The sequence below is a fragment of the Erithacus rubecula genome (assembly GCF_903797595.1).
Source record: "Erithacus rubecula genome assembly, chromosome: 17".
In the NCBI taxonomy this organism is placed as follows: domain Eukaryota; kingdom Metazoa; phylum Chordata; class Aves; order Passeriformes; family Muscicapidae; genus Erithacus; species Erithacus rubecula.
In genome coordinates this window covers 5,703,420-5,728,928 of record NC_136669.1, presented here as the reverse complement: position 1 = coordinate 5,728,928, position 25,509 = coordinate 5,703,420, and the positions used below count along the sequence as shown (strand labels likewise).

General features: G+C 48.5%; 1 protein-coding gene across 3 annotated transcripts; it reads left to right on the top strand.

The window, feature by feature from the left end:
- Window positions 1-242: 242 nt before the first annotated feature.
- FBXL18 (F-box and leucine rich repeat protein 18) lies at window positions 243-23,536 on the top strand. 3 transcript variants are annotated; one of them, XM_079320581.1, is made up of 6 exons: window positions 247-545; window positions 1,123-1,323; window positions 2,177-3,717; window positions 6,349-6,567; window positions 17,629-17,675; window positions 18,340-18,502. In XM_079320581.1, exons 1-6 carry the CDS (start codon window positions 303-305, stop codon window positions 18,363-18,365), a joined length of 2,277 nt encoding a protein of 758 aa, XP_079176707.1. In that variant the 5' UTR covers window positions 247-302; the 3' UTR covers window positions 18,366-18,502. The 3 variants fall into 3 exon arrangements, with proteins under 3 accessions (XP_079176706.1, XP_079176707.1, XP_079176705.1); XM_079320580.1 differs by lacking the exons at window positions 17,629-17,675; window positions 18,340-18,502 and adding an exon at window positions 6,801-8,034 and having other exon boundaries at window positions 243-545; XM_079320579.1 differs by lacking the exon at window positions 17,629-17,675 and having other exon boundaries at window positions 258-545; window positions 18,340-23,536.
- The last annotated feature ends 1,973 nt before the right edge of the window (window positions 23,537-25,509 follow it).

The window sequence follows — 25,509 nt, the reverse complement described above, 5'->3', positions numbered from 1 at the left end:
TCAGGCTCTGCTTCCAGGGAGAAACAGGATCAGAGGAAATGGTGCGAAGCTGTGCCAGGGGAGGGTCAGGCTGGACAGAAGGAACCATTGCTCCACAGAAAGGGCTGTCAGGTATTGTAAGGGGATGGCTGGGCGGGTGGACGAGTCACCGTCCCCTGGAGGTGCTTAAGAAAAGCCTGGACATGGCGCTCAGCGCTCTGTTCGGTGGTGTTCGGTCCAAGATTAGACCCGACGAGCCCAGCGCTCTCTCCCAACGCGGACGATCCCGGCATTTCCGACTGCACGGACCCGCCACTCCCACCATGGCGGCGCCCCCTCAAGATGGCGCCGCGCCGCGGCCGCGCCGCGCTCAAGATGGCGGAGGGGAGGCGGGCGCTGCCGCGGAACCGGGTCATGGCCGCGCCGGAAGAGCCGTGAGGCGGCCGGGCCGGCGGCAGCGAGCCCGGGACGCGGGCGGCCGCTGCCAGCGGGGCCCGGCGAGGCGGTGGCGGCTGCGGCGGCGGCTGCGGCAGGACCGCGGGGCCGCCATGTTCCGCTGCGGAGAGGTGAGTCGGGGCCTGTGGGGCTCGGCTCGCCCCCGCTTCCCCTCCGCAGCCAGCGGTAACCGGGGCTGGGGGAGCCCGGGGCGCTCGGGGCGGCGGCCGGGCTCGGGAACGGCCCTCGCCCGGTGTCCCGGGGCGCTCGCAGGGGCCGTGAGGTGCAGCAGCCCCGCCGGCCCTCAGGAGCTGCCCTGGCGTTAGTGCCGGTTTGGGCTGTGCTTTCGCCGTTACGGTGGGAGAGGGTTGCACAAGAGCTGTGGGTGATGTTGGACTGCAGTGTTGGTGTGTGTCTGTATGTGTAAACACACATATACAGCCGTATATGCTTGTGTATGTGCATGGTTATGTAACTCTTAAGGTTAGTGAAACGGGAGGCGCCGGGAAGAAGGATGAGAGATTGCTGTGATATATTTAGGAAAGGAACATGGACAGTCACTTTTCCAGTTGCAAAGTAAGTAGAATGAATGGAAATGTTAGCCAGCAGTGAAAGACCGAGTGGAAGTACCATTGTTTTGTGTGAATGTTACCTCCATATTTTCCTGTCCTTTTTTTTTTTTTTTTGTATTTTATTTTTCCCTACCAGGAGGTCGTAAGTGAGGAGAGTGAGGAGGAAAGCAATGGAGTCAACTTGATGGAATTCTCAGATGAGATCCTTCTGCACATCCTCAGCTATGTCCCTTGCACAGACCTGGTCCTGAATGTCAGGAGAACCTGCAGGAAACTCGCAACACTTTGCCTTGACAAGAGTCTAACACATACAGTTCTGCTTCATAAGGACTATAAGGTGGGGAGAGTAGCTTGCTTCTTCTGCTAGCTGTGAAGACAAAACTGACTTCTGAAAAACAATGCCAAGGAGTAGAACTTTCCAATGTGTATGTGCATAAATAGACTGCTCCTGAAGTCTGAAATCAAATACATGATAAGCTGTTTGATAAAAGCATTTATTTTCCAGAATGCCTTGTTAGAACAGCTCTGTGCTCCCTTAGTTATATAAAATACAGTCAGTGAAAACTTAATTTCTCCATATTTCTGGAAGCTGAAATTAAAGTAAACATGACCTTCCATTTCTAACTATGGTTGTGTAAAGTTACCATTTTCTCAAAATATGTTTTCTGTGTTGTTGTGCAAAAATATCTTGTGCATGTTGCTGTCAGGCATGCAGTCATCAAAGCCAGAAATTGTGTGCAAAAATAAACCTTGGGAAGGAAGGGTGATCTATCAATGAGAACTGTGTCAGGCAGGGGCTCAGTGAGCAGCCTATGCTCATTTCCAAAAGAAGAAATGGAATTAAGAAGAATGGAAGCATTCTTCTTTCAATTTGAGTTTCTGCACATAGTCATTTCTGCTGAAATAGCTTTGCTGGTAGAAAATGGAGGTGGTTTTCCCTTCCACTCTCAGTTGCTGCACAGTGTGTAATGCAGAACTGCAGAAGCAAAAGGAAGTGTATTAAGAGTCCAAAGCATGGCAGACTGAGCTGCCAGCAGTGTGATAATTTAGGCTGTGCTGCCATCCCAAACCTTTGGATGAGCCCCAGAATCCAAGCACCAACCACTCTTATCCCCACCTCCAGCCGGGAAACTGGGTCAGTGCCCACCCTTGCCGCATCTCTCACTGGATGTGGTTTTGTTTGGCTGCAGGTAAACAAAGACAAAGTGAAGCAGCTGATGAGGGACATCGGGAAGGAGATCTACCAGCTGAACATGGCCGGCTGCTACTGGCTGCCCAGCTCCACCATCGACCACGTCACACGCTGCAAGAACCTGGTGAAGCTGAGCCTGTCGGGGTGCCCCGTCACCTCGCTGCGCCTCTCCAGGATGCTGTCCTCGCTGCAGCACCTGCGCTCGCTGGCCATCGACGTCACCCCGGGCTTCGACGCCAGCCAGCTCAGCAGCGAGTGCAAGGCCACGCTCAGCCGCGTCTCGGAGCTGAAGCAAACGCTCTACACGCCCTCGTACGGCGTCGTCCCGTGCTGCACCAGCCTGGAGAAGCTGCTGCTCTACTTTGAGATCCTCGACCGCTCGCGGGAGGGGTTTATGCTGTCTGGGCAGCTGATGGTGGGCGAGAGCAACGTGCCCCATTACCAGAACCTGCGCATCTTCTACGCCAGGCTGGCTCCTGGCTATGTCAACCAGGAGGTGGTGAGGCTGTACTTGGCAGTGCTGAGTGATCGGACACCTGAGAACCTCCACGCCTTCCTCATCTCTGCCCCCGGCAGCTTTGCGGAGACGGGAGCCACCAAAAACCTCCTGGACTCCATGGCCCGAAATGTACGTCTGGATGCTTTACAACTGCCCAAAGCCTGGATTAACGGCTCTGGGCTCCTGCAACACTTGAAGTTCAACAACCCTTTCTACTTCAGCTTTAGCCGATGCACCTTATCTGGTGGGCACCTGATCCAGAGGATCATTAATGGTGGGAAGGATCTTAAGAGCCTGACCAGTTTGAATCTCAGTGGCTGTGTTCACTGCCTAGCCCCAGAGTCCTTGTTTCGGAAGGCTGAAGATGACATTGACAGCAGCATTTTGGAATGCCTGGTAGTGTCTTGCTGCAACCTGAGACACCTGAACCTCTCTGCAGCTCACCATCACAGCTCTGAAAGCATAGGGAACCACCTGTGCCAGCTCCTGTCCAGGCTAAAGCACCTGCTCTCATTAGCACTACCAGTTTGCTCCATCACAGATGTTGCTGCAAGCGTGGAGAAGCCTCCCACCACACCTAATTTGGTGCCCCAAACATTTGGAAAGAAAGTTCGGATTGGGATACCGACATATCCGAGGAACTTGGGGGACCAGGCAAATCAGAAGATCGAGTCCTCAGTGTTTTGGGCTCTGATGGGAAGCCTCAGATTTTTGGAAACCTTGGAGATAATTGGGTCCAGTTTCTCCTCTGCCATGCCCCGCAACGAGCCAGCAATTCGGAACTCGTTGCCTCCCTGTGTCCGGGCACAGAGCGTGGGGGATTCAGAGGTGGCTGCCATTAGCCAATTGACTTACCTGCAGAGCCTCACCTTAGCACAGCTGCCAAATATCCTCACGGGCTCTGGGCTCGTCAGCATTGGGCTGCAGTGCCAGCACCTGCGGACTCTTTCCTTGGCCAACCTGGGCATGATGGGCAAGGTGGTCTATATGTCTGCTCTCATGGACATGCTGAAACACTGCAGGTGTTTGAGAGATCTCAGGTGAGGGGCTGCCCTTGAACATCTCCTGTTTTGTTTGTGGATCTCCAGAAATGTGATTTGTGGTTTATTGTGGTTACTATTAAAAGTGTTCCGGTCCAGAGTAGCTGCAATGGCTTGAAAACTGGGTATTTTCCTTCCTGACTTATGGACAATAGGAAGGCACTGCATGTTGTCTTTGAGGGCTCAGGATATGCCCTTTAACCAGTGTTTTAGGAGCAAAAAGTGCTGACAGCCTTCCTTTTAGATAAGAGTGCATGCTGCTTATTTGGGAGCTAGCAGCTTGTCAGGGCTGGTTAAATACTATGTGCCTTTGCTGACTTTTTGGCTTTGTGTAGATGCACACCTCTTAAATTTCCAGGAAGGAATAGACTCCTATACTGTCCAGATAATTTAGAGTTTTCTTTGGGTTTCCCAGTGAGATACTTGTCTGCCTTGAGTTTGTATGAAAATCTTGCCTCTTTATTTTTTATTTATTTCCTTTATAATGTGCTGAAAACATTCTAAATTTAGAGTTTGTCCTGTTGGTGTTCCTCTCCTGGTAGGATTTAAGGGATCCTACCAAGGGTCTGATCCTAAAGAGTGCACAAAGGAGCTTCATGGTACCCAAAATGAGCTTGTGAAAGGAAACTCTGGTGGTGTCCTTGCACTAGTCCATATGAACACAAATGTTATCACTTTAGAGAGATGGGTTTTTTATTCTTTTTTTTTTTTTTTTTCAAAACCAGCCTGTTTCAGTGAAACTGCACAACCTGGCAGTGTCATTGTCCCCCTTTGTTCACAAAGCTCCAAAGTGTTGTGCAGTTGAGACAACAAGGTCACAGTTCTGTTATTGTGGCTGAAATTACTGCTCATCACCTGAGACTGCTGCTTGTGTGCCTGTCCCTGATCCACTGCAATAGTGAGGGGAGCCAGGGGGGCTAAAACACCTCAGGAGGGTTTTCATTTCCCACCACTTCCCATTTTAAATGGGGGAGGAGTGTGCTGGTCTCTCATCCAAGGGCTGGCAGCTGCTGGGAATTTGATTGCTCAAGGTCTTGTGTTACATGGATGTGTCTTTAACCTTGAGGAGAGCAAATAGCCATGGAGGAACTGAGGGCTGGGGAAGGAGCCTTGGATATGCAGTGTTGCTTTGCTCATCCTAGGCCCTGTAGCTTCCTGAGGCTTTGAAATGGAGGCCAAGAGTGACAGACATGGGAGACAGCCAGAGCCTGGAATAAAGGCTGGAAGAGGTTTTTTTTTTTGTAGTACATTTGGGTGGAAGCTGTCACTCTTCTTCCCTGAGTAAAGTCTAAGGTTTTATATTGGTTTAAGATGGTTTTAGAAATCAGAATGTCCTCCTGATAACCTAGTTTCCTTTAGATTTGGCTAATTCTCTGCTGTTTCCATCCTTACTCCCTTCCCAGTTTTCCAGGCTGTTGGTTTAAGGGGCTATTCCAAAGCAACATTGCCATCTAGCGAGTGCAGGGCGGTATTGCAGGTGTGGCTGGTGTGTCCCGGAGATTCACCTGGAAACCTGGATCCTGGAGATTCCTTGCTTTTTGACCTAAATTTACAGTGCCCCAATAATGATGTCGAAAAATTGAAAAGGCTGCCCGTTCTCTTAATATAAATTTTTAACTTATTACCCAAAGTGCAGATAGGCTCTTAGGATCTCTTCAGGCAATGCCACCTTATAGCAGTCACAGGCTGAGACTGAAACAGAATTTATCAATTAGCAGGATTAAGTTGCTGAGATACTCCTGCGTACTCCAAAGCCTATGCAGAGATTACCCAGATCAAGTTGGGCTGGACAGCTTGTTATCACCTAATGGATTAACCTTCTTGGAGCTCTTGGCTTTCCTGACCCAATGACTGAGATTCCCAAGCTCTCTGCAGCCTGTAGTAAATCTGCACTAAGCAGATGAGTTCTCCTGGTGCCACGGGCCTCGAGCAGGATCAGCTCCCTGCAGGCTGGTTCTGTGAGGGAGTCACCCTCTCATGCTGCTGGTTAAAACACAGACCCCTTGTTGGCCAGGTGAGACTTCACTGTGTCATTTTATTGTCCTCTTGGATCTCTGTGATAGAGGATTGTGTCTCTCTTCCCTGAGCCAGGTGTTTAAGGTAAAGGTTGGGTTGGTGATGGTTGTTTTTCCTGTGGGAGAGCAGTAGCTCTGATCCTTTGCCAGGGCTGGTTGTGGTCACTGTGCTGGCCCCAGTTTTGCATCAGCCTGTGTGCATTGTGTATTTTCACACCTGCTTCTCCCCAGGCAGCAAACTGAAGATATGACCAGTTTGGGCAGTGTTTGTACACTGGAGCAGAAGGTCCCTAAATCCACACCACCTGCTTGGTGGATGTCTCCTACAGAAGCCAGGCTGTGCTTTTAATACCAGAATGGATTTGCTGCTTAGACCCAAAGGCTTGTCTTACCACCATACTTTGTGGGAAACTTGCAAAACCAGGATTACTCCCTGTGGGTGCCAAAATTCTGCAGTTTAGGGACTTTCTGCCTCTTTGCACCCCTGTCCTTCAGGGTCAGAGGCACTGCTCCATCCACTTGCCATCCCCCCATGAATGTGCCATGCCTTTCCCTCTTGTCTGTGAGCACCCCAGGCACGAATTGCCCACTGAGTTGTTTTTGTTTGTTCCTGCAGGCTGGAACAGCCGTACTTCTGTGCGGGTGCCCAGTTCTTCCAGGCACTGAGTCACTGCTCCTCTCTCCAGCGCCTCTGCATCGTCTCCCGGAGCGGGACTCTGCAGTCTGACGCAGTGATGTCATTCATGGCCAGCTGCCTTGAGGTCATCATGTGCCACATGTTTATGGGAGAGCCTCTCACCGTTTGCAAAAATCTCCAGCAGTCCATTGTGCGGAGGTGAGTGCGGGAAGGGGTGGATGTGGGATTTCTGGAGCTGTTGGAGATTTATCTCCATTCGCTGGCTTGCCAAGGTTTATATGGCTTTGGAGCTCTTGTTCCAAGGAGCTGATAGGTAGTGTGTAACTGTTTGGCACATAAGCCAGCCTCTTACTTTAATAAGAGTGAATCAGTGAAGTATTTGAAGGTATTTTATGAATTTTTGATTCCATTCCCACCCGTGTTCTCTGCAGTTCCTCTGGCCGAGTTGTAGTTCTGGATGCGAAGCTCCATCATAAATCAAACGACACTTTTTGTGTAAACAAAACATCTGCCGACATTTTAAGTACTGAGAGATTTGACCTTGAAGCTTTCCTCCTTTCCCACAAGTGACTAAGATAATTCTCTGTCCTCTAATCACTTGTAAATGTCACTTACTGATAATCCCCTGGCAGCGCAATTCAAAGCCTTTAAAGGGTTGTTGTGAAGGGTTTTTTCTTCGGAGGGCTTGTGAGGGGGGAGAATTGGTACAAACTGCCTTTGCACGTTTGGCAGTTCTTAAAGGCATTTTGCTTGGCCCCTTGCAGCGTTCTGAGGCTCACGTGGTGGGAAACGTTTGTGTGTGAGCCGTGAACTGCATTTGAAAGGAGAGCTTTTAATTATGCTTGGCATTTGGAAATCTTCTAATAATGGCAGTCATCTTACAAAATATTTCCCATGCAGCAGACTTTCCATTATTATCTTTTTTTCTATGAGGCTATTTCCCCGCCTTCGGTCTGTTTTCTTTGTCACCTACTGTTGCTGTGCCCTGTTAAGCTCTAATAAAAATTTCAAATCACATGGCGTTATTAGTGCATCCTAAAGGGTGCTCCTCCCCCCACAGCCTTCCTCCAGCTTCAAACTAACTTATTACACTTGGCTTGTTTCCGTGGATCAAATCCAGAGAAGGCTGTGACTATATTAGCTCCCTACCAAACTGCTCCTGAGATTGTTGCTGCCTCTGAAAGCCTCTGTCCTTCTGGGAGAGGGATTGTTGGAAGCATCTGAGTAAATTCCTTGTGATGCGACAAGGATTCTTTGAGTTTGTTTTACACAGGGTTTCATATCTGTGAAAACATTACTGGGTTAATTTCAGTTGTGCTTTGGGGATCCTTAGAAAGAACCAGAAATCTGCAGTTCCTGTTTTTTGTTTTCCCTCCCTTCTGAGGTGCCATTGCAGCGCTGCTCAAAATTTTCATATCCACTTTCTGAGCAGAAATACACCATTCTGCAGTCTTTTTTCCCTTTTTCTCTGTCATGGAGTGATTCTCACTAAATTCTCTGCCTCTTTATAATCTAAACCCTGGGAACTTTCCAAAGAGCAGCTGGTGCCTCGTGGAAATGTTAAAAACTATTTTTATATTTAGCTACAGTTCTGGCTGTCAAACTTATTTTCTTCTTTTGTATTTTATTAATAGAGACGTGTGTATGAAAACAGGGGTTTTTTTGAAGGTTGGGTTTTGTGGGTTTTTTTGCTGAAGAGAGCATCTGCTCCCACTGCAAATTCTACACCTGAAGTCATAATCCTCTGTGACATTGTAATTGGTGGCTCTGGAAACGATTTTGATGTCACACAAGATTATGACTTCAGGAGGAGGATAAGCAGTGGGAGCAGATGCTCTCCTAAGCAACAAAGATCCTGTTCTCATGCAACTGTCTCTAGCAATAAAATGGAAGAAACAAAATACAGAAAATGATGTGTAAGCAAAGCCTGGAGTCTTCCACGAGCCCTCAGCGAGTCTTTAACCACGTGACTTCTCCAGCAATTCCATTCTCATCCTTGCACAAATGTGCCTTGGGATGGGGTCAGGAATTGACTTGCTCTTGACTGCATTTTGTCTGCTACTCCAAGGCAGAGGGATGTGCAGTGAAATCTGTGTGTGAGCTTAAACCTGTGGGTAAGGCTGCAATTCACACAGCATGGCTCCCTCGAAGAGTGTGCAGCTGGTGTCTCTTTAATCCAAGTTTTTCACCAGGCAGCAAGTTGGAAGTTGTCTATCCTTGTTGCCAGAATGAAATGAGGTGATTTATGCTTATTGTTTTTCTGTTTGTTTGGAATGTGTGGACATGCTGTGTGTAAAACATGGGGAGTGGGTGGGTGGGAAGGAGGAGGTGAGAGAAGGAACCTCCAACCTTTACTCCCTTCCCTGAGCTGGGGCAATTGCTCCATATTCCTCAGGTCCCACTGAGTGTCAGAGCTCCTGTTTTAGGACTGTGGTGATGCTGTTGTTTAGGCTGAGGAATAGTTTTGAAAAACAAGATGGGGCCAAAGGGGTTCACATTCTCCAAATGCCTCTAAAAAAGAGAGGAAATGTGAGTAGGCATGGGAAGGACCCAGGGTTGAGCATGTATCAGGAGTTGGCTGCAGAAGATAGAGCTGAGAGGGCTTGAAAATGAAATATAGTGCAGGGCAGTCCTTTTTCAAGTGGGGATGCACAGGAGGGTTTGGGTAACAGAAGAGGCCAGAACCTATGTGGGGAGAGCAGACTGATTTCAGCTGTGGAATTGTACTGGAAGATGGTGAATATACAGGGTGTGGTGATGGGAGCTTGGGAATTAAATCTGCTGCATCACAGCAATGGCTTAAAGCCTGAACTGCTTCTCAAACTTTCCCTTTTTACTGTAAAAGGAGGTTAGTGTTATGTGTTTCTGTTCCACTGGCCTGAAAAGAGGTTGTTCTCATGTCTCTTAGTCTTGTGACAGCTTTGAACCAGGCCCTGTGGTGTCCAGCTTTCTGGTGAGCAGTTTCTAGTTGAAGTTTGCTGCTATTTGGGACAAACTAATTCATGTATTTGAGTCATGAAAAGCCTGTGATTCAGTTCTGGCTCTTTTGCAATGAAACACAATAAGCAGAACAGGGCTCATCTGGAGCCTCATCAGCAAACAGGAGGCTTGCAAGGGCAAGGTCTCCTCTGAGCTGTAGAAAAAGACTGTAAAGATTGTTTCCCTCTGGGCAGATAAATCATTGCAGTGTTTTTCTTTATTCTTTTTCCTTCAGTGTGAATAGGAGGGGGGAGCTCCTTTATGCTTCAGAGACATTCTCTGCACATAAGAAGGGCATACTGGTTAGAGTGGGAATGTGGCTTGAGTGATCCATATCCACTGCCCTGATCTTCCTCAGGTTTCACATGTGATGTTGGTCTAGTCTCAGTTTCTGTGTAAATTGACATTTTTTTCCCCATCACATGGTGCTCAGCTGCTGCCACACTTCAGATAGCAGCAGATCCAATGAACACAATGTTTTCCATTTTGTGCTTGGACCCAAACTTTGCTGTAGTGCTCAGCTCCAAGCACGTGTTGTCCCTGTTTAAATAACTCTCCTGTTCAAACCACTGCAGCATTAATTCCACAAACACTAAAACACCACAATTTGAGGCCCCTGTGGTTGGAGGTTCAGGCATGAGCCCAGAGCTGCTGCTGTGCCAAGGCTTCTTTGCAGAAAAGGTAAATATGCTTTGCCATTTAGGGCTGAGCTGCTGTGCTGAGACTGTTTCTAAATTCCTGCACAGCCCCGTGTGTGCAAAGGCAGGTCCAAGGGGATGAGCCTCCCCAGGAGCTTTCCCCATCTTTTGCACAGTGTTATTTTGTGGAAGAGTCAGTAGATGGAGCTGTGACCCATGGAAGGTCCCACCGTTCACCAAGGGCTGCATGCTAAAGAATTGTATTTGTATGCTGCTATGTGTCTGCCCCAAAAATCCTGCGGGCAAGGAATTTGGATGACTTCAGCCTTGCACAGCTACACGGTGTGCTTAGAGGGCACTTCACAAATGTGCAGGAGAAGTTGCTTTCCTGGTGCTTTCCTTGCCATCAGAAAACAGGCTGGGAGAAGGGGTGGGAAATGCTCTGGCAAATATCCCCTTGGCTTCAAGGACAGATTTTTGTTTTTCACTATGTGCCTTTAGAATTTTGTCGGTTTTAGCTGAAGTGTTTAGATAGCTCCTATCATTGTAGTGATTTCAAGGACTCTACAACACCAGACAATACAAGCCAGTGAAAAGTCCTTGGAAAAACACCTTGGAAAAAGATCAAGAAAGCTACAATAAAAACAAACAAACGAATTTTAAAAACCCCAAAGCAAAACAAAAAACCTCTGAGAACATAGCATCATTAGGGATTCTTCATAAAAAAGGGTGAAAGTGTCAAGGCATGGAGGTGAGCTGTGATTTATAGAAATGGAATCCAAGGGTGGTACAGCTGGTGTGTGTTTTGGGGTGCTGGGTGGGCAGCTGGCTCAGCTGCTCACATCTCCCAGAAGTGCTGTTGTGAATTCCTGGAGTCTGAGAGCTGTTGGGAGATGGTGCAGAGGGCTGGGCTGTGTGGGGTTGTGGAGCAGGATCCCCCCAGAGCTGTGGGGTTGGGGTGGGGACATGGCAGTTCTCTCTGAGCTCTCTGCCCCATCCACACTGGTTCCTTTGCAAAGCACCTGAGCAGCTCAGCACTGGTGAGGCCACACCTTGAATCCCAGGTTCAGTTCTGGGCCACCACTTCAGGAAGGACATCGAGGGTCTGGAGTGTGTCCAGAGAAGGGAATGGAGCTGGGGAAGGGTCTGGAGCACAAATCCATGGGAAGAATTTGAGGGAGCTGAAGATGTTTAGTCTGGAGAAAGGATGCTCAAGGGGACCCTTCTCTTTCCATAACTCCCTGACAGGAGGGTGCAGCCAGGGGGATGTTGGACCCTGTGTCAGGGAACAAGGGACAGGACAAGAGGAAATGGCCTCAAGGTGTGCCAGGGAAGGTTTAGATTGGATATTAGGAACAATTTATTCACCAAAAAGGTTCTCAAGCATTGGCAAAAGCTGCCCAGGGCAGTGGTGGAGTCTCCATCCCTGGAGGGATTTAAAAGCCATGAGGATTTGGCACTGGGGGCATGATTCAGTGGTGACCATGGTAGTGCTGGGGGAATGGTTGGGCTTGGTCTTAGAGGGTTTTTCCACCCTAAACAATTCTGTCATTCTGTGACTCAGGTCACTCTTGGGTTAACCAGTGCTAGGAAAGTGCAGAGAATTTTTTTTCATTTAGGACAATCTCACTGTTCTGGGGATTCAAACTCAGAGGAAGAGAAACAGAAACTTACCCTGACTTGTGCTTGTGTCAGGTATTAGGACTGCTTGTTTTGAAGTGACTTTCATAAGAATCCTGCCACTTTCTAGGAAGATCTTTCAGCCTAAATTAGATCTTCCTGTTCACTCTTCTATAGCATTACCTAAATTTACCCTTACTTGTTATTGTCCTTTTTAATGTGTAACTCTTGGCTGGATATTCCCTTTTTCTTAAACTGCTGATTCCAGTGGCCCTGTGTGGCTGTGAGAGCTGTGAGCTTTCTGAAGGGATTGAAGCAGCCTCCTGGGATTCAGTTGCAGAAACAGGCTTCCAGGTGGGAGCACAGGGCTGAAATTGAGTATTGGAAAATGCTGAGCGAGCCAGTCCCTCTCCTGGCATTTAGCACAGGACTGAGTTATCACAGAGGAATTTTTGCTCACCTCAGGGCTAAGTATTCCCCCTTGCCCTGGATATCCCTGCAGAATTCTGCTTGCCTGGATTCTCATTGTGGTCTCAGCCTCATAAAATCCCTTTTGGGGTTCCCTTTTACTCTTAGAGGGGGCTCTGGGTGCAGTAAGTGATTGCAGGATCATCTCTGAATTCAGCCCGGTCCTGCACCGTCACTCCCACACTGCCCACCCAACTGCTGCCCACCCAACACTGCAAAAAGCTGCTGTGAGCACCTAGGGCTTTTTTGAGATTTTCAAGCTGGTTTTACATCCCTTCAGCACCTTTTATTCCTTCTGACCTTGCAGAAGCCCATGTCTGTACACTGCTGGCTTTCCTGCTCCCAGAGCTGCTGATCCCGCCCTGCCAGCCCCGGTGTGTGAGGGCTCCAGCCCTGCACAAGTGGGATTGCAGAGGACTTAATATATCACCAGGCTGGTGTAGTGAATCATTAGCATCCTGCTCAAGCTTTCATTGTCTGTTTGGTTTCCTGCTCTTGGAAACCCCTGAATCATTCTGTCACGGGCTGAATAACAAGCTGCATCCTTGTCGGTTTGCGTTGCCCAAGGATTCCTTGGCGGGCTTGGCAAAGGTTGAATGCATGAGGTGTGGCCCAGACACCTTTGCTTTTACCAGGGGTGTTGTTTATGGGTGGGTTTAAATACTTTACAAGCCAGCAGGGCTTGTGGGACCATCCCCAGTTTGCCATATTAATTTATCTTCTTTTGGGGGTACTCACAAAACCCCTTCTTTAAATGCATTCCTGTGGCTGACCCAAATGCCTCGTTTTAACTGCCAGCTCATGTGTTTTGAAAGGAATTCAGTTCTGAAACCTTCCTCAGCAGGCAGATTGGTTTGTGCATGAAATAACTTTCAAGGATTGTCCTCTCTCTCTTGGCTGAGAAATAATATTGGAATAGCACTGTCGTGCTTTCTCTTCATGAGGGTGTAAAAGGCTGAACGGAAGCATTAACTGCAGCTTTAAAGCATTTCCATAGTAAAATAAATCTAATTGAGCAGTTATTGCAGTAGCTTTTTAATTTGTGGAAGAGATTAGGAAATAACTTTCAGCTTGCTCTGGCAGAGCACTCCCCTAGGACGTGTCCTGGGCGCTCTGGCATCGCTCTTTGGGCTCTTACTCCCTCCCCCTCTAATTGTCCGGTCACATTTGAGTGATGCAGAGTTCAGCTGGCAAAATAACGTCGGAAGCTCAGTCTGCAGGCGTGTTTGATCCAAGCCTCAGTTCACAGGAGAAGTAGCAGAGTGCCATTCATGCCTTACAGGGAAACCACAGCAGAGAGATGTAATTTGCCTGGGCTCGGGATGAGTCTGATGTGTTATTGCTCCTTCCCTGTGGCTCAACGCAGTGGCAAAGGAAGAAGCTGCATTCAGGATAATGGGAGAGTTGGCAGTGATGTGTGTGAGTGATTTCCAGAGTCCCATCTACACCCCTTGGTCTCAGGTTGGAGTGGCTTAGTGTGGAAAAATCAGCAGCTTTGGGAGAATGTTGGTTGGTCTATGTAGACATGAAGGGATGGAAGATACCCCTAAAGGAAAACACTAACTCATCTTGTGGAGTTAAGAGCAGCCAGAGGAATCTGAACATCTTTCCTGGGGAACTTCTCAAGTCCATTTCTGAGGTTTGGAAATAAAGTCTGCTCAGCACTGGCACTTTGGCAGGGCTGGAAGGGAGAGTGGCACTGGAGAAGGGATCTGCTTTAGAGTCAGTGTGGAGAGGGTTTGGACCCCCCTGGGAAGCTTCTGGGGGATGAGTGGGAGTCAAGGTTCTCCCTGCTCCTAAGGGAAGGGGCCTGGGAGAATCCCACCTATAGTTTCTTTGGCAAGTCCAAATCTTTGGAAGATGCTCTGCAGAAGCTTCTTTGGCAATCACTGTAAGCAGGGAGAGATTTGCAGCTCTCTGGCCCTGAGGTCAGGGCACGGCCAGTGGAACAAATCTTAAGTGTTTGCCTGGCCTTCCCTGAGAAGATGAGGAAAGTGTGTGTGTATGTTGGGTCATGCTGCTGCCAGCTGCTCCAGCTTGTCCTGGCACTTCCTCCATTCCTCCATGCCATGCTGCAGGAAGGGAGTTTCCAGGCTGGCTCAGGTATGCTGGCTGAAGCTTTCAGGACAGATGCCACATTTGAACTTCGAGGTGTGAGCAAGTCTTCCAGTAAAAACAGGCTGGGCCTTGCAGAGGATTAACAGGGCTTTGTGCATGTGGGTGAGAGAGCTGCATACAGGGCAGAAAGTGAGTTGGTTTGAAACCTCTGCTCTTGAGAAACTTCTGCCTCTCCAAAACCAGCTCATCAGCCTGTGGGGAAGGTCAAAATAGAGAGGGGAGAAGGTGTGTGACTGCAGCAGAGACTGGTTTGCATTTGTGAGAGTTGTGCCAACCAGAGTCCACATCTGCTCTGTCCCTGCTGTGCTCTGTTCCCCCAAATCTCATTTCCTTCCTTCCTCTCTTCTAGAGCTTCTTTTTCCATAAGCTCAGCTTGGTTTGTGGAGGTCAGAGATCTGCCCTTGATCCATTCCTGATACACTGTATTTCCTCACTTCATCTGCTGTGTGCTGCTTTTGTTGGCAGTGTTTAATTATCCCTCATTGCCAGCCCTCGGTCCTGCTTGCCAGCCTCTGGGAAGTGGGATGTGCTGAAATTTCTGATTTGGATTAGGACTTTCCTTGGGTTTCTGTGGAAATCTCAAGGGGAAGAACATTCTCCAGCACCAAATACTGCCTTATCATTTCCTTACAAGGTTTGAGCAGCACCTAATGCAGAGAGCTGTCACCTTCCAGGGTCTGTGGTGCAGAGGGGGTATAATCCATTTTTCCAGGCTGGCTGGTGAGATTCCCCATGGCTTTGGGCTACCCTTTGGATCTATCAGCAGGTGGAATCTCCTGGGGACTCACTGTCCTCTCTGGAGAGGCATGTCAATGTTTGCCAGGAGATAACTGCATTCCAGGGAGGGACTCTTTTGTCTTGCTAAAATCGAGGAAATCTGATCAAAGTGCAGCCTTGCTTTAGACTTTTTCTCTTTCTTTTTGACTTTGTCCCTGACCTACATATTGGATCCTGCCACAGTGGTTGGAAGTAATTGAGAGCATAGTGTTAGGCTATTTACCAAGCTGTTCACTTGAAAATAACCTTACTGAGTCCAGTCCACACCTGCTCTGGGAGAATTCTGGAGACAAATAGCAAAGCATCATTAACCCTTTCATCCACATACAACCAGATCAAGATCTAAGAGCAGGGAGATACTGTACCTCTGCTGATGGCAGCAGGAATTTGTGACACAGGGTGTGTTTCACCATTCATTTCCCAGCTCTGTGGATGATTCCAGCCAGCTGCTGAGGCCGGGTCTGCTCTGTGTCCACATCCACATGAGGACACTTCAGAAAGCTCCTTGTGGAAATTCCTGCTGGGTTGTTGGTTTGGTGTTCATTCTGCTGGACCAGAGGTTATGCTGGAAAATATACGTGGTGGGAGGAGGGAGGTGTTTTCTTTGTTATCCCAGTGGTTGTTTCTGATTAAAGAATCTATTTTGAAGGGACTGCTAGTCAGTTGCCTAGAAAACTTGCTTTCATTTAATTAATCATGATGAGTTTAGTCTGGAGGTTTTGTAGGAGAGAGCAGGCAAGCATATCCTTGGCTTTTTTCCCTTGGAAAAAAAAAAAAAAAAACACCAAAAAAAAAAGCAGGGCTTCATGTCTGAAACTGCAGCTCTTTTGTCTCCCCAGGTCAACATCCTTCTGTCCTTCGGGTTTTAATTTTACAAGCCATGCGTTTGCAGAGGTGGATGGAGTTTGAAGTCCATCCAGGTGTGGAATGAGGAAAGAGCCCTCAAGAAGATTACAGGAGCTGTTCTGCAACTCATTAACTTACTCTCTTCCCCTTCTTGTTATCTCCTCCCCATGCCTGGGGCCTTTCAAAGTAGTGCTCTAAGTGCCTCTCACTTAATCTAGCCCACCTGGACAGGTGTATGAAGAAAGGAATTGCCTTCCGGGGAAGGACTAAAGGAGCAGGGATTGCAGAGGGAGGCTGCTTTTGGGAACTGCTAATCCCAGTTTAACATTATGACAGCTGCTCGTTAAAATCAGGGTGTTTTTTAACTGGCAGTTAAAGGAGAGGCTTTGCACGCACATTTAACTGAGAATAATAGTGAACCATGTGCATTTGATTTTTTTTTTTTTCCTTAAATCACGCAAATTGTACATGGAAAGAATTCTTCGGCGTCAACTTGCTGGGGTATGGAATTTACAAGGTTTGCAGTAACATACAGTTTCCTGTTGGAGGGGGAGAAAATCACAAAGCTTTCTTTTTTTTTCTCTTATTTTAAGATCAAGTTCAAACCCCTGGTATAAACCCAGCCTCTTTAGGAGGGGCACTTACTGCGTTGGGGTTTTTCACTTGTCTCTGTGGCAGTTCATCATGTAAACTTGTCTGGGTTCTTGTTTTTATAGCTACATGTAAAGGCTGCTTATAAACTACAATTTTGTACATGGTTAGAAGGCAGCACTCAGGTCCAATTTGGGAGAGTCTATATACAAAGAAGGAAGCAGTTTCTTTCCCTTGGGGAGATGGCAGTTTCTTCCTTTGCTGAACTTGAGTAAACTTGGTCTATTAACATGATTTTCTCTGCAGGACTGTGGTGTTGGATAAGAAACATGAAGAGCTGAGGCAGAGCAGGGACTATCAAAGAGACATTTGGCTGTATTTTATGTGATTTCACTGCAGACTTTACCAGCTGCCTCCCAGATCAGCACTTATTTGCTGGTTGATTTCTTGAGGGCAGTGCTGTGGAATAAGAAGCTGCACAGCTCTGACACAAGCCCCCAGATCTACTGGGGGAGCCGTGTCCTTTTCTGCCAGCCCTTAGGCATGAGGCATGAAGGGCAGGTCTGTGATGCAGAGAGATAGAAAATTGCCCCAGGTAGTTCTGTTGCTGGAAACTCTTATTCCTGCAGCTACTTAGGTTCAGGCAAATTAATTCAACACACCAACACTGAGCAGCCAGCCTGGGAATGGAAGTTTCTCTGCTGTGTTTTTGGCAGCTCTACTCCAAATCGTTTGTGGATGGGCATGTCCTTTCTGTCTCCCAGGAAATGCCATTCTCTCGTGTTGCTTTCTTCAGCTGGCTGTATTGCTACCTGGGATTTTCCTGTCTGTTTCCAGCAGCTGGAATTCCAGCCTTTCCTCACTGTTTGACAGAAATCTGGCTGTTCAGAGTTAGAGATGGGCTGGGAACCTTCCAGACACACCTGTCTAAGTTTGTTGAGCTGAGAGCTTCTCTTTGGACCCAGCACAGCTTGGTTCAGCCTCCAGGGGCTGGTGCTGCCAGTGTGACTCTGCCTCCTTGTGAGTGACAATGAACTGGTCCTTGTCACACCCTTCAGGGGAAACACCTTGGTGGCATAGGACCAGGAATCACAAATCTTTTTCATTTTGAGGTGTATCTCTTAAGGGTAATTATGCTACAATTTTACCCCCCCCAACTCAGCTTTAAAAGACTGATTTCTTTTTACACTGCACTGAGTAACACCATTTCTCTTCCTCACAGGTTGCTGTCATGTAAAGTTCTTGCTGCTGGGCACTTGGGCTTTTTCTGTACGGTTCTTTCTACATTGTTTAATGGCTTTAACTTTTGCAAATCTCTTCCTTTGCTCTGCAGCCTGGATTAAAAAGAAGGCTGCAGTGTGTGAGTGTGAGCACACTTAAATGCTTATCTGCACATCTGAGCTTTCTAAACTTGCCTATGCTCTAATTGCAGAGTGTAGACTCTGCATGCAGAACAACCCAGCCTGAAGTGATAATCCCAGGCTCAGCCCCCAGGGAATGCCTGACATTGCTCTGGCCTGATTTTCCTAATGGCTCTGCAACTTGCCTCTGGTTTGCAGGTGGTTTAAATTGTTATCACTGAGCACCTTGCCCAGCTTGGGCAGAGCTCTTGGGATCTCTGATCCTCTAAGAATACCTACGTGTCTTGATTTATTCTTTATTAATTTTTAAAAAAACTTCTTCCTCCCTGCCGATTTTAGGTGCAATTTGGGCTTGTGCCAGCTTAGCAGACTCACTGCAAAGGGGTGCAAAGCCAGCCTGAACTCCCTGCTGACACAGAGAGGGAAGAGTGGGAGACCTGGAGTTCCCCTCCTGCCTCCTCTGAGCAACCCTTCCTTGCCCCCATCCTGCATGATGGATACCCAGGCCATCCCCTTCCCTTGCACTGGAGAATTGGTATTTTTCCTTGGCTAATAACCTGTGTCTGATTTAGTTTCCAGGCAGAACGTCCTGCATTGAACGTCGTCATTTTCCCTCTGCTTCACGAGGACTTGACAGAGGTCATCAGAGATGTCCCCATGAGGCACCTGGATGAAATTACCTTGTTTAAAAGCAGAGTGGCTGAGGAACCTCCCAATTTGTGGTGGTGACTGTCACAGCATGGAAGGGACAAGTCATTGTGAACCCATGGAGCAGCTTCTTGTTGGCCTGGATTTCCCTTCCTCAGCTCCTGGCCACCTCACTGGATGCTGTACAATCACTTCAAACAGGTGCAATTGCAAAATAAAAAAAGCTGGTTCTTTGCAGTGGGGTAACATCTATTGGATAGTGCTTGCATCTGAAAAGCCTGTCTCAAAGGCTTGTGGAATCTGATGAGTGTTTCCTTGCGGTTAATATGAATAATTTTTGTTATTGAAGTAAAAGGTAAGAGAAACTGACTCGATGCTCTTTCCCCTGTGTCCCCTGGTGTCTGTCCCAAGGGTCCCTGTGTATGTTGGCAGTGTGCTTTGTGGTTTTGGTGGAAATCATTCTTTGCTTCAGTCTGTTTTTGGCAAAGTAGAAAGCCTAGGCCAGCTCAGAGGCACAAAAATGTGTTGCTCAATTGAAGTGCATCACATCTTTTCTATGTTACAAATAGGCATTTGTAGTCACACACGTGCAGTCACAGATATTTAAAGGATTTTTTTTTTTTTTTTGATTGAGAAGTACCACAAGGACTCTTTTTTAATAACAAATTATGGTCATTAACACCTTGACCATGATATGTTCCTGCTGATGGAGTTTCCATTGGTCTGGTGGAAGAAGTTCTCAGCTCTTCTGGAAATTATTGTCCTAGGGTAGATGGTGCCTACAGTGAATAAGTTGAGGCTCAGATCTGATTTATATGCAGTCTGTCTTGCAGTGTAGATGGGAATGTAGTGTTCCAGTTCTGTCCTTATATCCCATGCCTTGAGCTCATGCTAATTTTAGAGATGTTATGAAGTATTTTCACAGTGTGATTTCAGTCAACTTCTCTGCTCCACAGGACTTCCTCAGGCATCAGTAGTGGTCTGGATCACTTTCATATTGCCTTATTTACTGAGCACTTTTAAAAGCATCAGACAGCTGTACCAAAAGCCAAGTTACAAATTCCTGGAGCTACATGTCTGGGTGGCAGAATTTTCCTTGGTAGCATACCAGGTCTGTCTTCTGCAAAGCAGCTGCTGACCAGAGCTGTCTAACTTCACCCAGATCCTGAATGTGTTGAGCTCTGCTTTTCTGGGGAGGCCCAGAGTTGTCCAAAGATGATGTGCCCATCTCCTTGTCAGCATTTTCTGCCCTCAGTGTTCATAGGAAGCCTGGTCTGGTGGGGTAGATTTGAGGACAAAATGCATCTTCCAGCCCTGAAGGACTTTCTGTCCTTACTTTCCCATCAGCCACGTGTGAGCCTGCCTGGAATTCTGTCCCACAGGTGTAAATCTTGAGCCAGGCTGTGATAACCCTTGTGCTCAGAGGGGTTGCAGTAAAGAGCAGGTAAGTGTCAGGCTGTGCTAGCACAGGTCTGTGCCTTGCTGAGACCAGTCCCTGGTGGTTTGCTGTCTTCCCCTGTCAGGCCAGGGGGCCAGCACAGCCTCTGGAGTGCAGCTGGCAGCAGGATGGTGAGGCCAGCTCCTGCTCCCCTGGGAATGCTGCAGCTGAGCTCTGGGCTCAGTGTTTGAGGCTCTGCCTCAGCTCCAGCTCCGTGCAGCTGAGTGTGAGGAGCTGCTGCCCTTCTCTGCCACTGTTTTCTCTCCCACTCTCCCTGATGAGGTTGTTCTTTCTACCTCTTGTCAGATTACTCACCTGTTTGGATCCCCTTCTCCCTCTCTTCTCTCCCTCTCTTCAGCACATCAGATGTGCTTTTTGGCAGGAACACAAGCTGTTGCTCTGTCCAGTTCAGGCCAATTTCAGCTCTGCCTGGTTTTTGTCCGTGTTTTCTTCTAGGATAACTATTGAGGACTGGGCAGAGGGTGTTTGCTTCCTCCTCCTTGTTTGAAGCACTGGCACAGTTGCTTTGTCCTGCTTGTGCCTCTGGCCTCAGGGCAGAGGGAAGGCCGTGGGTGTGGAGGCAGCTCTGGTGCCTTAGGGGACCTGTTCAGTCCTGTGAAGGAATCCTGATGTTTGGTTGGAGTGAGGCCATTCCCACCCTCAGTGGGGATTTCCCCTGCATAAACACTCTGTGGCCTCAGCCAGAGCTTGGCACTGCTGCCAGCTCACCTCCTCCTGTTCCTCTGGAAAACCTGGGCTGGGGGCACTGGTGTGCAGCACCAGCTGCTGCTTGGTTCTGGTGTTAAACCTTTGCTCTTGGGGTTGCAGTCACCTGATGGAAGGTGCTGTACACTTGGTTTGGCACATCCATCTCCACCTGCCTGTGTCCTGCTGATGGGAGCAGCAGCCAGGGATGTTTTATTGCACTGTTATTCTGTTGCCAGGGATATGATGTTTGGGCATCTGTATTCATACAAGAGGGTCACAGCTCCTGATGATGCTGCCAATTATAACCAGGAGAGGTCACCCACAGGTGATAAAGGTAGCATCCCAAATAGTAATGAAGAACTAAAATCTCCTTCCACCCCAACTCCAGGCTAGTGCTTGATATCTCTACTACAAATCCTCTTATGGTGAGTGAGAATTTCCGCTGCTTTTGCACTCCAGGCAGGATTCACCAGATGTTAATAATGTGCTTATTTTCTCTAAGTGCTATTTTGGCATCGGTGTTAATTACAATTTATATTCTGCAACATTTACACTGGGAAAAGAACCCACCCTAATAGTACCCAATTGGCAGAGCTGGGCTATTAAACACAGCTCCATATGTTCTGAGCAGAGCAGTGGATGGGACTCGGAGCCCACTCAGCACTCAGGCTCCAGCAGGCAGCTGTAGAGCAAGAGAAGGGAGCAGAGAGAGGGGTGTTCTGCCCCTGGATTTTATTTAATATAAAATCCCCCCTCCTTTTCTGTCCCCATCTCCCCAGAAATCCCCCTCCTGCTATCAGTGAGCATTTAAGGAGGTGATGTCTGAGCCTGCTGATGCTGCTGTCCATTGTCTAAAACAAATGAATTCAGTTCCAGAAGGTGCCCTTCTCACAGGGACTGCTTCTGCAGGATCCCAGTCCCTGCTGGCCTGTTCCTTGCTGCCTTCCAAAGCAGACCTCCAATCTTTGGGAACTGCAGCAGAAATCTTTGCTCTGACCACCACCAAGGTGTCTGTGGTTCTGTGGGAGAAGGATATTCTGGGACAGGTACTGTTCTTGTGTAAAACTCGATGTAGTTTGCTGCTCTGCTCATGTCCACAGTCTTGTTTGCCAAAGTGGCATTTGATTCCTGCAGGCTGGGAGGGTCTGGAGTGACACTGGAGTTGGGAATTCAGAGGGACTAAGTTGTCTGTGGTTTTCTTAGGAGTGGAGGTTAAAGGATTGCTTCCTCAGCTGTTTGCAAAGCTGATTTCATGGTCTCTTGGAGATGGCAGTGTATCCACTGCAGTGTTTAGAGATGGGGCTGTGTGGTGACAGTCTCTCCCTTCAGGAGAGACCTGACTGTGGTCACTTCTCTCTCAGGGAGAAGGAGAAGGTGGGAGTGAGAGGAGTCTCACTCTGGACACCAGGCACACACTGTGAGGCTTGGCTGTTTCCTCACTTGTGGAATGGGGGGAGGCTCCCCAGGTGAGGAGCTGCTGTCTGGGGAGCAGAGGGCAGACCTGGGGCTGCGTGGACTGAGAGCAGCAGAGCCACAACCCCACTCCCTGTAATTCCCATCCCTCCTCTGCTGGTGTGTGGGATCCTGAGAGCAGAGGACCCATCCCCTCACTGGTGTTCAGAGCTGTGGCAGTTCTGGGACCATGACAGGTGTGAGGCTGCCCCTGTGAGGTGCTGGGTGCTTTCTTCCAGCAGTGCTTTTTTAGGATAGGGCCGTAGAAATTTGGGACTTTCCCTCTGGTGGAGTGAACCAGTGCAAGAGGGTTGTTTCACCTGGCCAAGGGGGATGCAATTCCCTCTTGTCTGGTCCCAGCAGTGTCCAGCCAAGGCTGGCAGAGCAGTGCAGGAGCTGTGCTGGGTGTTGCAGAGCCCATCTCCTTGCACTGCAGCTCTCCTGCCTCTTTGAGATGCGCAGGCAGCCGGGCTACTCCAGCAGGAGAATCATTTCCATAGAAACCAATTGGGATGTTGTACAGGGAATAATGATTAATAGTGAAGGGATGTTGCCTCAGGCCCTTTTCATTTTTTAGGGGGCAGTGAGGGACAAACTGGGGCACAGGTAGGGGGACAGGGAGACTTGAAAACTAATGGAAACCATCCCTTCCATTAATTTCCAGGGCAGCTTCCCCTCTTCTCCTCCTACCCAGCCCCCCACTGCTGCTCCCAGCTTTCGTCAAATTTTCAAAATGGCTAACCTGGTTAGAAATAATCATAATAATAAAAAAGGATGGATGAGGTCTGACTACTAACATTGTTGCTGTTAGCAGCAGGATTTCAGCCATAAAACATGAAGCAGGGGAGGCATTGACCTTTCCGCTGTTTGAAATGAATGGAGACATCAATATCTATTGTTTTGTGGCATTGACCTCTGACGCTCTCCGTTCGCCCTCCCCTTTCTTTTTTTTTAATTTCCCCCTGACACTCGAGGAAAGGGGTCAGTCTGTTCCATCTATTGATCCCCATCTTACTTGGTGATAGGGAAATAATTAGAATTTTAAAGATCTCTGCTGCTCGCTGGTGAAATACATACACAGAGGCACAGGCTAAGCCCCCGCTTGCCATGTTGTGTTCTCCCCCCTTCCTTGCAGAGATCCAAAGCTCTGAGATCTGAAGGAAGGCAGATCAATATAGGTTTAATCATGATGGGGGTTTTATTTCAGTTTTTTAAATGGTGAAGTGTAACGTTTTATGTTAATGTTGTCGGAGCCTGGCTGCCTGGTGCCTTGTTTTATTTATTCTTTTAAGTAGCCCCTTCTTTTGTGAACTTCATCTATGTACAGAGAATGTGAAATCAGGCATTGCTAATTAGCTGTATGACAATTAAGTAATGTAGCACAAAACCATTAGGACACTGGATTTGTTTTTGAAGTTTGTCCTTTGAAGTGGAAGCTGCAACTCCCTGCCCAAGGCTGCTGGGGAAAATGTTTTTCTATCAAAACTTTCTTTGAAAATAAAATGTCAGTGTAAGAGTCCCTATTTCTGTCGTCTCTCCCTCTAAACAGCGGGTGGAAATTGTTTCTCCTTGTAAAAACTGCTGGCATTGATAGAAAGGGGAATTCAGGAAAGCATTAAATGGGCAGTTGGTCTCCAAACACCCTCAGTTCTGGTAGAGATGTTACCAAAAATGCTTGTTTAGCTCATTGAGAGGGAGCAGTGCCACACTGGGAGAGAAAACCCGGCTCACGAGCCTGGAGATGGCAAAGGGAGGTGGTTCTGACACTGGGGGTTGGTCTGACACCCCAGGTGCCATCAGGGTGCCAGCCTGGCCACAGATCCCTGCAGCTGCTGGGCTGGGCCCCTCTGTCCCTGCACTCGTTGGACTCTTGTGTTTGCATCCAGCCCTTTGTCCTCGTGGTGAGTCAAATTCTGAATGTGCAACTTTCATGTACGCTGGTGGCATGTGAAACTTCCAATAAAGAGTGAAACATTTGGAACCAGCTCTGTCTCCTTGCCTCCTGCTTCCCATTTCCCTCTCAGTGGAGCCCAAATACACCTTCTCATGGGGACACACCTTGGGGTTGCCAGGTAAGTCTGCACTGGGAGCTGTGGAGTGTCACTGGTGGTGCTGGGGGAGCAATTTTGGGGTTACAGCCCCGTTCTCCTGAGTTTGGGGATGCTGTTCTGTGGGCTCAGCTGAAGAAGGAGCTGCTCTGTGTTTGGGAAATGCTTCTCCTTGGATCTTTGTGCATCCAGCTGCTGAGCTGTGCTGATGTGGGACAGAACATTCAGTGCTGGGTTGGGTGGGGATTGGAGCTGCCTGGTCTATGGAAGGTTCCCTGCCATGGCAGCAGGGTTGGAATGAGATGAGCTTGGAGGTCCCTTGCAGCCTGAACTGTTCTGTGATTCTGTAACCATTCTCTCTGGGTAAGGGCTCGAGGAGGGTCCATTTCTCTGAGCCACCACCCACAGCTCAGTGACAGCTCCAGCCCCTGGGCAGCAGACAGGACCTGCACCTGCACCAAGGGCTGGTGAAATGTGAGCTGGGGTGGCCAAAATCCCATAATGGCACCATGACTGCATGGATTTGGTTGAGCTGGGCTGGCTGAGGCTGCAGGAAGGGAAGGTGAGATGGTGAGGGTGGGCTCCTCATGGTGAAAGAAACCATTCACCTGCCCTGGCAGCAGCATTTCTGCCCTGACAGCCACCTCTGGTCCCTGGATCCTGGAGCTCTGCAGTGCATTGCCACCCACACTGAAGGGTTGGAGGGGAGTGGGATGGGTGTGCTGGGGCCACCTGGGCTCATCTGTGTGATCAATGCTCAATAAAACGTGCACCCTGGTGAGCTGTGTCTGTGCTGCTGCTCCCAGGGATCGTGGTACACAGGGAAGCCAGGCTTCAGCTCCTTTGAGCTAAGAAAATCCACAAAATCAACACACAGGAGGAGCAGCTTGGTGGAAAACAATGCAGCTCATGTACTCATGCTTAAGTCAACTCACCCAGGTAGGTGAAATGGAGAGGAGCCTCAGAACTGGGCTGTGATCACTTTTTTAAAGGTGAGTCCATGCAGGACTTTTGGTAGGACTGGAGAGTCTCCATGCTGGGATGCTGCCTGAAGGGATCCAAGGTTTTATCCCAGAGGGGGTCATGGACTCTCCTCTGCTGTTTTTCTGTTCTGGCAGGTCTGCTCACCCAGGCACAGAGTGGAGACCCTCCTTCCATCCCTCCTGTGCTTGTTTAAGTTATGGATTTTATTGTTCCAATAACTTTTATCTAAATGTGCTTTGGGGGGAGGGAGGAAGGAGATAAGCAGGGAGGAGGCTGAGGAAAGAATGTGCTTTTGGACTCTGCTAAGCCTCCATCTTATTGCTGGGACTTGCTGTGGGGTTCTGGAATTCATGATCCCAGGGGAGGACTCGGGGGAAGTGGCTGGAAGAGCTGTGGTCAGTATGAAACACTGGTGGGAGGAAAGCCAGGGAAAACCTGTGCAGAGCATCCCTCTCCCCCTGTGG